General features: G+C 45.5%; 2 protein-coding genes across 4 annotated transcripts in view; both read right to left on the reverse strand.

Annotated features, from left to right (window-relative positions):
- The window catches only part of CYBRD1 (cytochrome b reductase 1), a 108,665-nt gene that overhangs the window by 27,061 nt on the left and 67,995 nt on the right, over positions 1-13,609 (reverse strand). The gene's annotated exons all lie outside the window — the stretch shown is intronic.
- The window catches only part of DCAF17 (DDB1 and CUL4 associated factor 17), a 33,028-nt gene that overhangs the window by 626 nt on the left and 18,793 nt on the right, over positions 1-13,609 (reverse strand). For all 3 annotated transcript variants that reach the window (XM_079979463.1, XM_079979464.1, XM_079979462.1), the window contains 6 exons: positions 13,032-13,134; positions 10,977-11,119; positions 9,392-9,501; positions 8,307-8,394; positions 5,863-5,946; positions 3,250-3,405 (listed from right to left, as the gene is read on the reverse strand). In XM_079979463.1, the coding sequence (XP_079835589.1) occupies positions 3,250-3,405; positions 5,863-5,946; positions 8,307-8,394; positions 9,392-9,501; positions 10,977-11,119; positions 13,032-13,134 (684 nt within the window). The remainder of the gene's footprint in view (positions 1-3,249; positions 3,406-5,862; positions 5,947-8,306; positions 8,395-9,391; positions 9,502-10,976; positions 11,120-13,031; positions 13,135-13,609) is intronic.

A 13,609-nucleotide genomic window follows, 5' to 3' on the forward strand; every position in this document is an offset into this window, starting at 1 on the left:
ACCAGCAGCCAAAATAAGGGATTTTAGTCAACCAGCAGCCAAACGAAGCCTCAAGCGGTGGTTCCCACAGCGCAGCAACCCAGCAAAGGGGATGCAGCAAGGAAAACCACCGTCACCTCTCCGCTGGGAAGCGCTGAGCAAAGGCGAGTCCTCAGGCAACGTGGCAGATTTGATTGGCACAAGGCATGGAAGCTCCACCCCCCAGTTGTTCTTAGACTCCTTATTGGGTGAGCAACGCAGCCAAGCAACACAGTTGGAGCCTCCCTCCTCCCTGGCCGGCAAGGAGGGAGGGAGAGGAGCTGCTTCCTTTGAAACCCGGGAAATTTAAGGGACATCATCAATAAGGGACAGCAGCGGGACACGGCGCTGGGATAAGGGACTTTCCCGTCAAATAAGGGACAGTTGACAGCTATGCTCAGCTGGCAGGGCAGGGAGGAGAGACTGAGAGGCAGGAAAGCAGAGACAGAGGGAGAAGTCTGCTCCTCTTGTGATGCAACAGAACTGGCAGCTGCTGAAGGCAAAAAGCGGCTGGATGGAGGCAGCAGCCCGTTGGGGGCATTTTGTTCAATCCACCAGCAAAGCGCTCATTGTCAACAGGTAAAGGACCCCTGGGCGGTTAAGTCCAGTCAAAGGCGACTGGGGTTGCGGCGCTCATCTCGCTTTCAGGCCGAGGGAGCCGGCATTTGTCCACAGGCAGCTTTCTGGGTCATGTGGCCAGCATGACTAAACTGCTTCTGGCGCAACAGACACCGTGAGGGAAACCAGAGCGCACGGAAACACCATTTACATTCCCGCCGCAGAGGTACCTGTTTATCTACTTGCACTGGCATGCTTTCAAACTGCTAGGTTGACAGGAGCTGGGACAGAGCAATGGGAGCTCACCCCATCGCGGGGATTCGAACTGCGACCTTCCGATCAGCGAGCCCAAGAGCAGGGGTCAGCAAACCTTTTCAGCAGGGGGCCGGTCCACTGTCCCTCAGACCTTGTGGGGGGGCCAGACTATATATATTTTTTTTGGTGTGGGGGAAATGAACAAATTCCTATGCCCCACAAATAACCCAGAGATGCATTTTAAATAAAAGGGCACATTCTACTCATGTAAAAACACCCAGTCTGTGGACTGGATTTAGAAGGCGATTGGGCCGGATCCAGTCCCCAGAGCTGTAGTTTGCCTACCCATGCTTAAGAGGCTCAGTGGTTTAGGCCACAGCGCCACCCACGTCCCAGGAATGGCTAGAGGAGCAAATCAACCTTCCTGCCCCCAATCAGCACTCTGGGTCTTTATGGAACAGTGGGGCAACTGTCACATTTGCAGCCATGCCCAACAGGAGATGGGGCAGGTGGTGGGAGGGGCGGCAAATTACTGCACCAGATCCAGCAATCGGGTCCACATCGGGCGCAGTGCCATCACTACAGCAGGGATGCTGTGAGTGGCACTTCCACCTCCTGGCCTGCTTGGAAGGGGGAATTCTGGCAGAAATTGGCCAGATGTTGGCCAGCAGAGTAGGGCTGCGGTTGGATTTTTCTTTCAATAAGTCTACTGCACTCAGAAGCGTATAATATTGAGCACGTATATCAACTATTTTTTTGGAACATCACTGATGCATACTTGATGAATCATATTTTTTCTTTTTCTTTTTACCAAGGCAAATTCTATAAATCTTAAGTCACAGGCAAGCAATAATGCCAGCTAGTAAGAGTGCACACATTTTTCCAAGTGACTTTTATATGCCCTCTTGGGTTTCCCAAACTTTGGATCTCCAGCTGTTTTTGGACTACAGTTCCTATCATCCCTGACCACTGGCCCTAAAAGATAGAGATGATGGGAGTTGTAGTCCAAAAACAGCTGGAGACCCACGTGGGGGGGGGGGGACTAGCCAGATCTCAGAGAATGCCAGCCTTCACTTCCTTCTTAAATAAAAAAAGTACTGTATTTTTCGCTCTATAGGACATACTTTTTCCCCTCCAAAAATTAAGGGGAAATGTGTGTGCGTCCTATGGAGCGAATGCAGGCTCCTTGGCTTCAGCAATAGCAACGCGAAGCCTCCAAAGTGCAGAGGGAGCGCTCCCTCCATGCTCAGGACGCTTCACGTTGCTTTCGCTGAAGCCTGGAGAGCGAGAGGGGTCGGTGTGTACTGATCCCTCTTGCTCTCCTGGCTTCGCTTCGCTGGAGAGGTGCTGCGCAGCTTTCGCTCTCTGTGCAGCGCCCCTTCAGCGAAGCGGGAGGAGAAATGGAAGGGGCTCAGTTTCTCCTGCGGCTTCGCTGAAGGGGCGCTGTGCAGAGAGGGGGAGAATTTTTTTCCCCCTGTTCTCAAAATATTGTTGTCTCTAGGTAAACCTGAAAACTAAAACACCAAGTATTGCTGATGGAGCCTTCGTAACAGTGACGAACAAGTTACTCAACCCCAATGTTAGAGAAGGTTCAGTGTTTTATGTTGTACTGTTCAGGGTTTTATAGAGCTGACCTTTAAAGCCCTAAATGGCCTCAGTCCAGTATATCTGAAGGAGCGTTTCCACCCCCAACGTTCTACCCAGACACTGAGGTCCAGCTCCGAGGGCCTTCTGGCGGTTCCCTCGCTGCGGGAAGCCAAGTTACAGGGAACCAGGCAAAGAGCCTTCTCGGTAGTGGCGCCCGCCCTGTGGAACGCCTTCCCACCAGATGTCAAAGAGAACAACAACTACCAGACTTTTAGACGACATCTGAAGGCAGCCCTGTTTAGGGAAGCTTTTAATGTTTGATGCATTACTTTATTTTAATATTGTGTTGGAAGCCGCCCAGAGTGGCTGGGGAAACCTAGCCAGATGGGCGGGGTATAAATAAATAATAATAATAATAACAACATAGAAAAGAAACGCAGGTGGCGCTGTGGGTTAAAGCCTCAGCGCCTAGGACTTGCCGATCGAAAGGTCAGCGGTTCGAATCCCTGCGGCGGGGTGCGCTCCCGCTGCTCGGTCCCAGCGCCTGCCAACCTAGCAGTTCGAAAGCACCTCCAGGTGCAAGTAGATAAATAGGGACCGCTTACCAGCGGGAAGGTAAACGGCGTTTCCGTGTGCGGCTCTGGCTCGCCAGAGCAGCGATGTCACGCTGGCCACGTGACCCGGAAGTGTCTCCGGACAGCGCTGGCCCGTGGCCTCTTAAGTGAGATGGGCGCACAACCCCAGAGTCTGTCAAGACTGGCCCGTACGGGCAGGGGTACCTTTACCTTTATACACGGAAAAGTACGGCACATTTAGTGGGATTATACTCACCACATCCCAAGATTCCGCAAACGGAATGCTCTTAAGTCGAGTCCCGTACTCGTTGCAGTGGAAGTCAAGGTGGGCGTCCCCATCTGCTCCTATCTGAGTAACTGCCACAATGGACAGTAAATTCAGTTCATCTTCATAGTCCACAATTTTGAAAGTCTTATTAAAAACAGGAGCTCGGGTTACTCAGAAAGTTAAGTTGTTTAGCCACAGTTTTTTAAAACATCTCCTAGCTATTGCGCAGGCAAAAACAAACAGACGGAAGACAGGGAACCAGGCAGAGGGCCTTCTCGCTAGTGGCACCCGCCCTGTGGAACACCCTCCCACCAGATGTCAAAGAGGAAAATAACTACCAAACTTTTAGAAGACATCTGAAGGCAGCCCTGTTTAGGGAAGCTTTAATGTTTGAGGTATTACAGTATTTTTAAAAAAATTTGGAAACCGCCCAGAGTGGCTGGGGAAGCCCAGCCAGATGGGCGGGGTATAAATAAATTATTATTATTATTATTATTATTATTATTATTATTATTATTATTATTATTAAGTCTAAAATAAGTTTCGTGAAGCTTTTAATGTTTAATAGACTACTGTATTTTAATATTTTGTTGGAAGCCGCCCAGAGTGGCTGGGGAAACCCAGCCAGATGGGCGGGATATATAAATACAAAAATAAATAAATATTTATCATCATCATCATCATCATTAGAGAAATGGCTGTAATCTATAAATGGTCCTGTCAACAATTGCTGCCTCTTGCTTTCCAGCCATTTGAGTTTTTGATACTTTTCACTTGGAGCCTCTAGAAGCATGATCTCTCTGTGTGTCTTAGTTGCGGTGCAGTCCCCAAATCCAGGAAAATATTTTAAAGTGTTTCACGGTGAAACGGGCCCAATTCAAAGTGCTGGTTTTGACCTATAGAGCCTTAAACGGCTCAGGTCCGCAATACCTCAAGGACCGCCTCTTCCCATATGAACCTACCCGGACCCTGAGATCATCTTCTGAGCCCCTCCTTTGTGTGCCTCCTCCTCCAGAGGTCCGGAAGGTGGCAACACGAGAACGGGGCCTTCGCTGTAGTGGCTCCCTGTCTATGGAATGCTCTCCCCAGGGAAGTTTGCCTGACGCTTTCATTACACACCTTTAGGTGCCAGGCAGAAATGTCTCCTTTTTAACCAGGCCTTTGGTTGATTTGACTGACATCCTATGCCCTTTTAAAATGTGTTTTTTGGGGGAGGGGTTATTGGGTGGTTGTTTTTATTCCGATTATATATTTTGTGGTTTTATATTTTGATTTTGTTCTGTGAACTGCCCTGAGACCTCTGGGTATAGGGCGGTAGATAAATCCAATAAACAATAATAACGGTAATAATTTAAACCATAAAACCCAACAGCAGGCATACAATGGGTAAAATTCCGCCTGCTTGCGTGTTTTCTCTCTCTTTCTAAATTTGGTAACTGAATATAAATGAACTACAGGTTTTAAAGGCCATGGAGGAACCCTTGCCATGTTTTTCACCCAGACGGTATTCATTTCCATGGAAACAAGGCTGCAGATAGTTTCCAGAAGCGAAGGAATTAGAATTCTTGTGGCTGTGTCATCTCAGCTCCAGTTCCTGATGGGAGGGTGAAAAATGGGTTCCAAAAATAGTTTCTAATGATGCTGGGGGCACACTGTTCAGATCTGTAGTGTTTTGCCTAGGTTGTTTACCGTCCTTTTCCATGAACCTTAGGCTTGCAAATAGCAGAAAATCGGTCGCAGGCATTGCAGTGTGCAGTCAAACCGGACATTCAGGTAACCAAAATGCTCACCGGCCAATTAGATTCCCTGTACATTTTACGATATCTAGGACAGTGCTAGCCTGAAATTTCTAAAGCATAGCCTAACATTTCGCTCGACTAGTATGCCCCATGTGCCATCCCTCCCCTGCGAACAGGGAACACAAAAAGCTGTATTTTTAGCGGAAAGTTAGTTTCCCAGGTGTGTGCTGGCAGATTCCGAACTGACCAGTGGTGGACTAGAAAACAAAGAGATCAAAATGGGGGGGGAAGCAAAAGCAAAAGGAATTGGTATACAGTGGTACCTCGGGTTACAGACGCTTCAGGTTACATACTCTGCTAACCCAGAAATATTGCTTCAGGTTAAGAACTTTGCTTCAGGATAAGAACAGAAATTGGGCTCTGGTGGCGCGGCGGCAGCAGGAGGCCCCATTAGCTAAAGTGGTGCTTCAGGTTAAGAACAGTTTCAGGTTAAGAACGGACCTTCAGAATGAATTAAGTACTTAACCCGAGGTACCACTGTATAGCAGAGTTCCTGTCATTCCTGGCTTGAACTCAGATACATTTGACAACATTTAAATTAGCAGGGTGTGTGTGTGTGTGTGTTTGTGTGTTTGTACACACGAGTAAGTTATATTTTATATGCACACATAAACGTTTGCTTAAAACTATGTTGTACTCAGAGAAGACCCACTGAAATCAATGCACCTAAATCAGTTATGCCCATTGACCTCAATGGTTCTACTCTGAGCAGACCTAGCATCAGATACAACGCAAGTTCTACAAAGCCAATGAGGCTCATTTCATGAGCTGCCTTATTCAAGATCACAGAATTTTTTGTTACCTCTTGGCCAGGATCATCATCCAATAGTGTCATACGTTTCTTCACAACTCGGCCAGACGCTGTTACCGTTACAGAGTTCTTAATCTTTGAGATTAAAATATGGAGACAAGGGAGAGAGAGAGAGAGAGAGAGAGAGAGATATGAGACAAATAGTAAAATTAAGGACAACGCTAACTGAAGTTTTCATTTACTTTTTTGTTTGTTAAATATGGATTTTCAGCAGGTTTCTACTTAAGGACAGGTTGGTTAAAAGTTTCAAAACGATTTGAAAAATGCGCACTGCATCTAGAAAAAACACAGACACCGTCTTCTTGGGCGTCTTTGCTGAAAAGATTTAAAGGATAATTACAAAGCATTCAGGAGAATAATGAAGTCAACAGTACATTCTCAACCGCTGCAGCAGAAATACAGACTAATAGTCACTGCACTCCAGAGAAGCAGCTTTTAAGCTTGCTGGGTATTTATTTATAGCACAGAAAAGCTAGATAAAGATTCTTTACTGTTGTTTATTCAAAACCACATTCAAAATACTGTTTGAGCTGTTTCTCATCCTCCCTTTATTAGCTATGTTATTTCTCTCTCATAGATATGTCCTAGCTCATTAAAAACAATACAATTCAATGTCACAGTAAACAACATTTAATGGTTTGTTGTGAATGTGCCGATCTAAGGTGTTTGTTTCCTCCCTGCTTAGGGTTATGTCTGAACCGGGGATTAAGATTTGTTCCACAGAATCATACAAGTTAGAAGGGATCCTAAGGGACATTTAGTCCAACCCCCTGAATACAGGAATCACGGCTCAAGAATCCCTGACAGAGGGCCACCCAAGTTCTCTGTAAAAACCTCAAATGAATCCACCACTACTTTCTGAGGTAGTCTGCCCATTTTGCTCCAAACAAACCATGATCAGGAAACCAAGAACAAACCTTGCTACAGGCTGTGGTTTGCTAGGACTGAAACAAACCATAATCCCTGTTTTCGGACAGAATGGTAAGCCAGTTATTGTGTCCCGTCCCCCTCCCACCAACGCACAAGAGCTAAGATGATGCAAATTGCTTATGGCTTACTGCAACACGCAAGGCAGACGTTCAAACAACAGCATCATATTATGTCGCCGACTGCTCAGTGTTTAGATCTAAGCACCTCTCACGTGGGGACTGTGGTTTGATAATTAATGTTTCTCCAACATCTCACAGCTCTTCCCCCATTCCTGCTATAAATCAGGAGGTAAATAGCGTACAGGAAGTAAGAGCCATGGAAATCCAGGTTCTAAGCATGAGTGGGGAACCTGTGGCCTGTCATATGTTGCTGGGCTCCTGCACCCATCTTCTCTGACCACTGAACATGGAGGGCTGGGGCTGATGAGAGTGCCCAAACTAGAAAACATTTCTTCTTTTTAAATAGCTTAAAAACCCTGTTCGAATACCCTGCCTCCACGTTTCCAAGCTTTGCTCTACAACCACGAGGATTGGAAGCCTGTTTGTTTCCAAAACAAAATCTAGTTCTTAGAAAATAAACAATACAGTAGTACCTCTGAAAACGAATGGAATCCGTTCGACTTCCAAAACGTTTGGAAACGAAGGTGCGGCTTCCGATTGGCTGCAGGAGCTTCCTGCAGCCAATCGGAAGCCACAGAAGACGTTCGGGTTCCAAAGAACGTTCGCAAACCGGAACACTCACTTCCGGGTTTGCAGCGCTCGGGAGCCAAAACGTTCGACTCGCAAGGCGTTTGGGATCCAAGGTACGACTGTAATAACAATAGTTAATTTTAGCTCAGAGACTAAACCATTTAGCAACTTACACACAAGGGGCAAATCTCATCTTTCTCTGATGTTAGCAACTTTTTCTTGATAGGCTTTGACAGCAGGCATTTTGAAGGAGGATTTTTGAATGTAGCACCGCTATAATTTCAAAGCTGCCTGATCTCTAATCTGAAAAAACTGCCCTATATGTTGGTTTGTGAGCTGCACCTAAACTTCAGGTCTTCAGATGCAAGTCATGAATAACTCATGGTGAGTTTCTAGGTCTTTTCAATGGTACGTTTTTGTGACCTGCTTCCATGCAACTACTTTCAGATGCAATGGAAACATTTTAAAGCCGCACATCCCTAAACAGTTAAAAGCTTCAGCATAGGACCAAGCCTGCCTCTTGCTACACAATGGCCACAAAGGATTGATTCACACTCATGAATCTTCATCACCTGATATCCATTCATGCATCCAGCTCAAAGTTGTCTCCACTGAACAGGTGAACAGAGAAGTTATGACTGTGAATGAGTGAGGAAGCTGCATGTGTGAACCAGCCCTAAATGAGACTTAATTTTCCCCCATCTGAGCTAGAGCTGAAATGAGAAGAATGGTCTCTACAATATACAAATTGCACAAATAAAAAAGTTTAATAATAATAATAACAACAACAATCCAGGTTTGTTGTTACATTCTCACATTATTTCTCCTGTTGGCCTGTATGATAAAGTCTTCCGTAACTTCCTGCTGTTCTGCGTTCTTTTCCGATTCCTTCAGCTTCAAAACTCTGGTTGAGAAAAATGAATCCAAGAGAGTCACATTCACAGGAAGGTGTGATGGGGAAATAAAACACTAATTTCACAGCCACTACGCTTTCTGAGATGGAGCGATGAAGTCAGGAATCAGCACATTTTTAATATGCATATATTTGACATCTTTGATCCAGGACTCTGTTGCATACATGCGAGTGCACACACAGGTAAAACATTTCTACTTTAATTCTTTCGTTCTGAGAATCCAGAAATTAATCACCTTTGAAAATATAAACTGGAAGATCTAGCTACGTGATATTGCTATAAATTCATGTTGGGTGATTCAAGATCATGATAAACAATGAACCTCCAATAAAGAAATAAAGATGATAAACAGGATGTCTCCAATAAGCTTGAAGGCAACAACCCACCATTGATACATGCCTCTGCCTCTCAACATATAGGTTCCATTTAGCTATCACGGCTATGAATTTGCCTAACCCTTTCCCAAACACATCTATAAGGACACAGAAACCTTGGCCAATCAGAAGTTCAGCTTGGACAGCTAAAGATAAAAGGTAAAGGACCCCTGGACGGTTAAGTCCAGTCAAAAGGCGACCATAGGGTTGTGGAGCTCATCTCGCTTTCAGGCTGAGGGAGTCTGTGTTTGTCTGCAGACAGCTTTCTGGGTCATGTGGCCAGCATAACTAAACCACTTCTGGCACAACGGGACACCATTACGGAAACCAGAGCGCATGGAAACACTGTTTACCTTCCCGCCAGAGCGGTATGTATTTATCTACTCGCACTGGTGTGCTTTCGAACTGCTAGGTTGGCAGGAGCTGAGACAGAGCAACGGGAGCTCACCCCGTCGCGGGGATTCAAACCGCCGACCTTCTGATCGGCAAGCCAAGAGGCTCAGTGGTTTAGACCACAGTGCCACCTGCGAGCTTGGACAGTGAATCCCTCAATGAAGACTAAAGAACGACGGAGTCACAGGTAGGCACAGGCTACTTTCACAGCAAGACTTACTTAATCAAATTTGGTCCCACATGCAGCACTCTTCCAGACGTGTCTGGGTGGAAAGATATCCAGTCGGGTTCCAACGAGGAACATTCCATATCCTGCATACCATTCTTTGCCTGGAATGGTGAAACAAAACATGTAAGTTATCTCGAACAAACACAGAAGAGACTCCTCTATCTAATGTACACTGAGAAGTTACAGCACGCATTTGTATTCTGATCTTCCTAGAAGGGAGTATGGGGTGTTGTTCAATTTTAGGCATTTGGTTTCCACAGTCCAAATTTGCCCCACTTCTCACAGAATGTTGTTCAATATCTCATCCCAGAATACAATCCATTTGGCCAACCTTGCAGTTCTGTTTTCAACCCATATTGACCACTAAGAAATCTATTCCTGGGGGTGGGGACACAAAGAGTGTAAAATTTGAAATAAGACATGCAATTTTCCATCTAATTTATTACAAGGGTACTTTACCAAAGTAATTTAAAAAATGGATGAACTACGACAGGTATGAGCCCTTCAGATTTTAATGCCAAAGCAATTAGACTGAAACACAATTTAATGCTTGCCTGTATAAATTGCCTACTAACTGGATACGACACATTCCCTGAATATTTATTATTTATTTATTTATTTTAAATCAGAGGTGGGGAACCTGTGGCCCTCCAGATATTGTCATGCTCCATATCGCATCAGCCCATAGCTGTTAACGTTTCCCTTCTTTAAAGGGAAATTCCCTTATTCCGAATAGGATTCCTCGCAAGGAAAGGGAAAGTTGACAGCTATGCATCAGCCCCAACAAGCACAGAGCTGCAATGTAAGTTGCAGTACAAAGTGGGCACCACGCTGGGAAAAGCTGCTTTAAATACTGAACCCACTATTTTCACCCTGCTGCCTCCAAATATTACTGTAAGTTTGCAAGCAAGATGGGCAGAAGATGCGCATCTTTGCAACAGGAAAACAGCCACTCAAAAGTATGTGGCATGCGTCTTGCTCACATTGTGGGATCTTATCCCTAGAATCTGTATTCATGTCTGTGCTTAATCCAACAATACAAGGATGTTTCCTTATATAGTAGTACCTCGGGTTACATACGCTTCAGGTTACAGACTCCGCTAACCCAGAAATAGTACCTTGGGTTAAGAATTTTGCTTCAGGATGAGAACAGAAATCGCGTGGCAGCAGCGGGAGGCCCCATTAGCTAAAGTGGTACCTCAGGTTAAGAACAGTTTCAGGTTAAGAACAGACCTCCGGAACGAATTAAGTACTTAACCCGAGGTACCACTGTATACAAACACAAAACAGGGCAACCTAATGTTGAACGTGATTCTACATACGTGACTCTATCTTGAAATGGGGCAATCAGGCAAACACAAGTAAAAATTGAGAAATGAATCATGGAAACATAGAATTGTAGAGCTGGAACGGAATTATCTAGTTCAGCCCCTTGCAATCCAGGAATCTGCGACCTTGAGATTAAAAGTCTCATGCTCTACCGACTGAGCTATCATGAAATAATGCTGAATGGTTATCTTCCTATTTTACACATCCACGATTTTCTGATTGATATGTGACACTTGAACAGATTTACCAAAATGTGGTCTTTCAATGAACAAATGTGGAAGATTCCTCTCTGTTTTTTCTTGTTAGGAGTGATGATGTAATGCCAAGGGTATCCTCCAATTTCAAATGTGTTCTCCAGGGAAGACACTTCAAAAAGCAGATCTGGGGTACCTGCGAATGTTAACATGAACAGCTTCATAATTCCATTTGTTCTTCGGTAAAGCTTTAAAGATCGCACACACAAGAGTTTACGGCCACTAAACACCGAAAGTTTTGAGAGCCAGTGTGGTGTAGTGGTTAAGAGCGGTAGACACGTAATCTGGGGAACCGAGTTCGCATCTCCGCTCCTCCACATGCAGCTGCTGGGTGGCCTTGGGCCAGTCACACTTCTTTGAAGTCTCTCAGCCCCACTCACCTCACAGAGTGTTTGTTGTGGGGGAGAAAGGAAAAGGAGAATGTTGGCCGCTTTGAGACTTCTGAAGGGGAGTGAAAGGCAGGATATCAAATCCAAACTCTTCTTTATAGTGCAACAATGATTATGCACTCCCTCCGTGCTCCAAAGGCTTCGCGTTGCTTTCGCTGAAGCCTGGAGAGCGTGAGGCATCAGTGCGCACCGACCCCTCTCGCTCTCCAGGCTTCAGGGATAGCCGCACGCAGCCGCTCCGGTAGGAAGAGGCTACACGGGGCTAGGGCTTCCTCTTTAGCCCCGCGCAGCCTCTCCCGGCAGGAGAAAGCCAAAACAGTGCCATAGCCGCGCGCAACCCCTCCGGAAGGGAGAGGTTGTGCGCAGCCTGTACGCTGCTCTTTGGGGCTGGGGGGGGGGGGGAAATAGGATTTTTTTTCTTGATTTCCCCCCCCCCCTAAAAACTAGGTGCGCCCTATGGTCCAGTGCGCCCTATGGAGCGAAAAATACGGTAATAAAGGCCACAAGAAATCACATTTTCCCTTTACGGATTGTGTTTATTTTATTAATTTGTGAATCGCCTTTCACGTGTGTCTCAGGGCAGTTCACAAGTATAGTATATAAATAGTCAAAAACAGTTTACAAAACAGTACAAAATAACCACTAAGGATAGCTTGCCGGAACAAAAATATCTTCAATTGTTTCCACAAAGTACACATCTTAGGTGCCTGCCAACTCTCATAAGACATGCTGAAAGCCCAGTAGCTCAGAGCTACTGTGGAGTGGGCTTCTAGTATTTTAGGAACTTCAAGGAAGAAATCTCCCGGATAATGCAGTGAACTATTTCATACATAAGGGATAATGTGGTCTCCTAAGTAACCTGGTCCTGAGCTGCACAGCGCCTTGTATGTTAGCACCAAAACCTTGAAGATTGCCTGGTAACAGATTGGTTGCAAGCAATATGCTGGCGGGAGTTTGCTCCCCAAATCAGCCTAGATGCATTCAGAACCCATGTGGAGGACATTGCAGTTATCCAATCTTGCATGGACAGTAGTGTTCAAGCTAGTGCCTGATCCAGGAATGGACATTAACTGTCTTACCAGCTGAAGCTGTTACATTGCATTGTACGTTGCAAATTGCACAGTACAGTCATACCTTGGTTTTCGAATAGCTTAGTTCTCGAATGTTTTGGCTCTGCAACGCCGCAAAACTGGGAGTGACCGTTATGGTTAGCAAACTGTTTTTGGAAGCTGAATGTCTGACGGGGCTTCCGATTGGCTGCAGGAGCTTCCTGCAGCCAATCAGAAGCCGCGCTTTGGTTTCTGAATGTTTTGGAAGTCAACCAGACTTCCAGAACAGATTCCATTTGACTTCCAAAGTACGACTGTACTAGGTTTTATGCTCTCCAAAGCCACAGGGGACAGGATAACAGTCCAAAGCTAGAGAGAGAGAGAGAGAGAGAGAGAGAGAGAGAGAGAAAGGCTGCAATCCTATATATCTTTTCCTGGGAGTAAGCCCAAACTAATGCAGTGGTGCTTACTTCTGAGGAGACACGCAAAGGACTGCATTAACAGTATTAATACAAATTCTAAAACAATTACTATACCAATGCACATAAAAGCAGCAGTTACTGGCAGCGCTAGGGCTTTTTCTAATGAAACTATAACCCCGTAGAAATACCTGTTATTTTAATATTGCAGGGAAGGCCAAAGGGGTATTTTCCCACAATCCCACCTCTGCCGTTCCAGTACTTTTGTCCCAGATCCACCTGGCACACTGTGAACTAAAAGAAAACAAAAGAAACCTGCTTAATTCTTTTGACACATGATTGTTATGTACCATAAAGAAGGCTGATCACCAAAGAATTGATGCTTTTGAATTATGGTGCTGGAGGAGACTCTTGAGAGTCCCATGGACTGCAAGAAGATCAAACCTATCCATTCTTAAGAAAATCAGCCCTGAGTGCTCACTGGAAGGACAGATCCTGAAGCTGAGGCTCCAATACTTTGGCCACCTCATGAGAAGAGAATACTCCCTGGAAAAGACCCTGATGTTGGGAAAGATGGAGGGCACAAGGAGAAGGGGATGACAGAGGACGAGATGGTTGGACAGTGTTCTCGAAGCTACCAGCATGAGTTTGACCAAACTGCGGGAGGCAGTGGAAGACAGGAGTGCCTGGCGTTCTCTGGTCCATGGGGTCACGAAGAGTCGGACATGACTAAACCACTAAACAACAACAACAAATGATTGTTCTATTC

This window comes from Podarcis cretensis (genome assembly GCF_951804945.1).
Source record: "Podarcis cretensis genome assembly, chromosome: 1".
Taxonomy (NCBI): domain Eukaryota; kingdom Metazoa; phylum Chordata; class Lepidosauria; order Squamata; family Lacertidae; genus Podarcis; species Podarcis cretensis.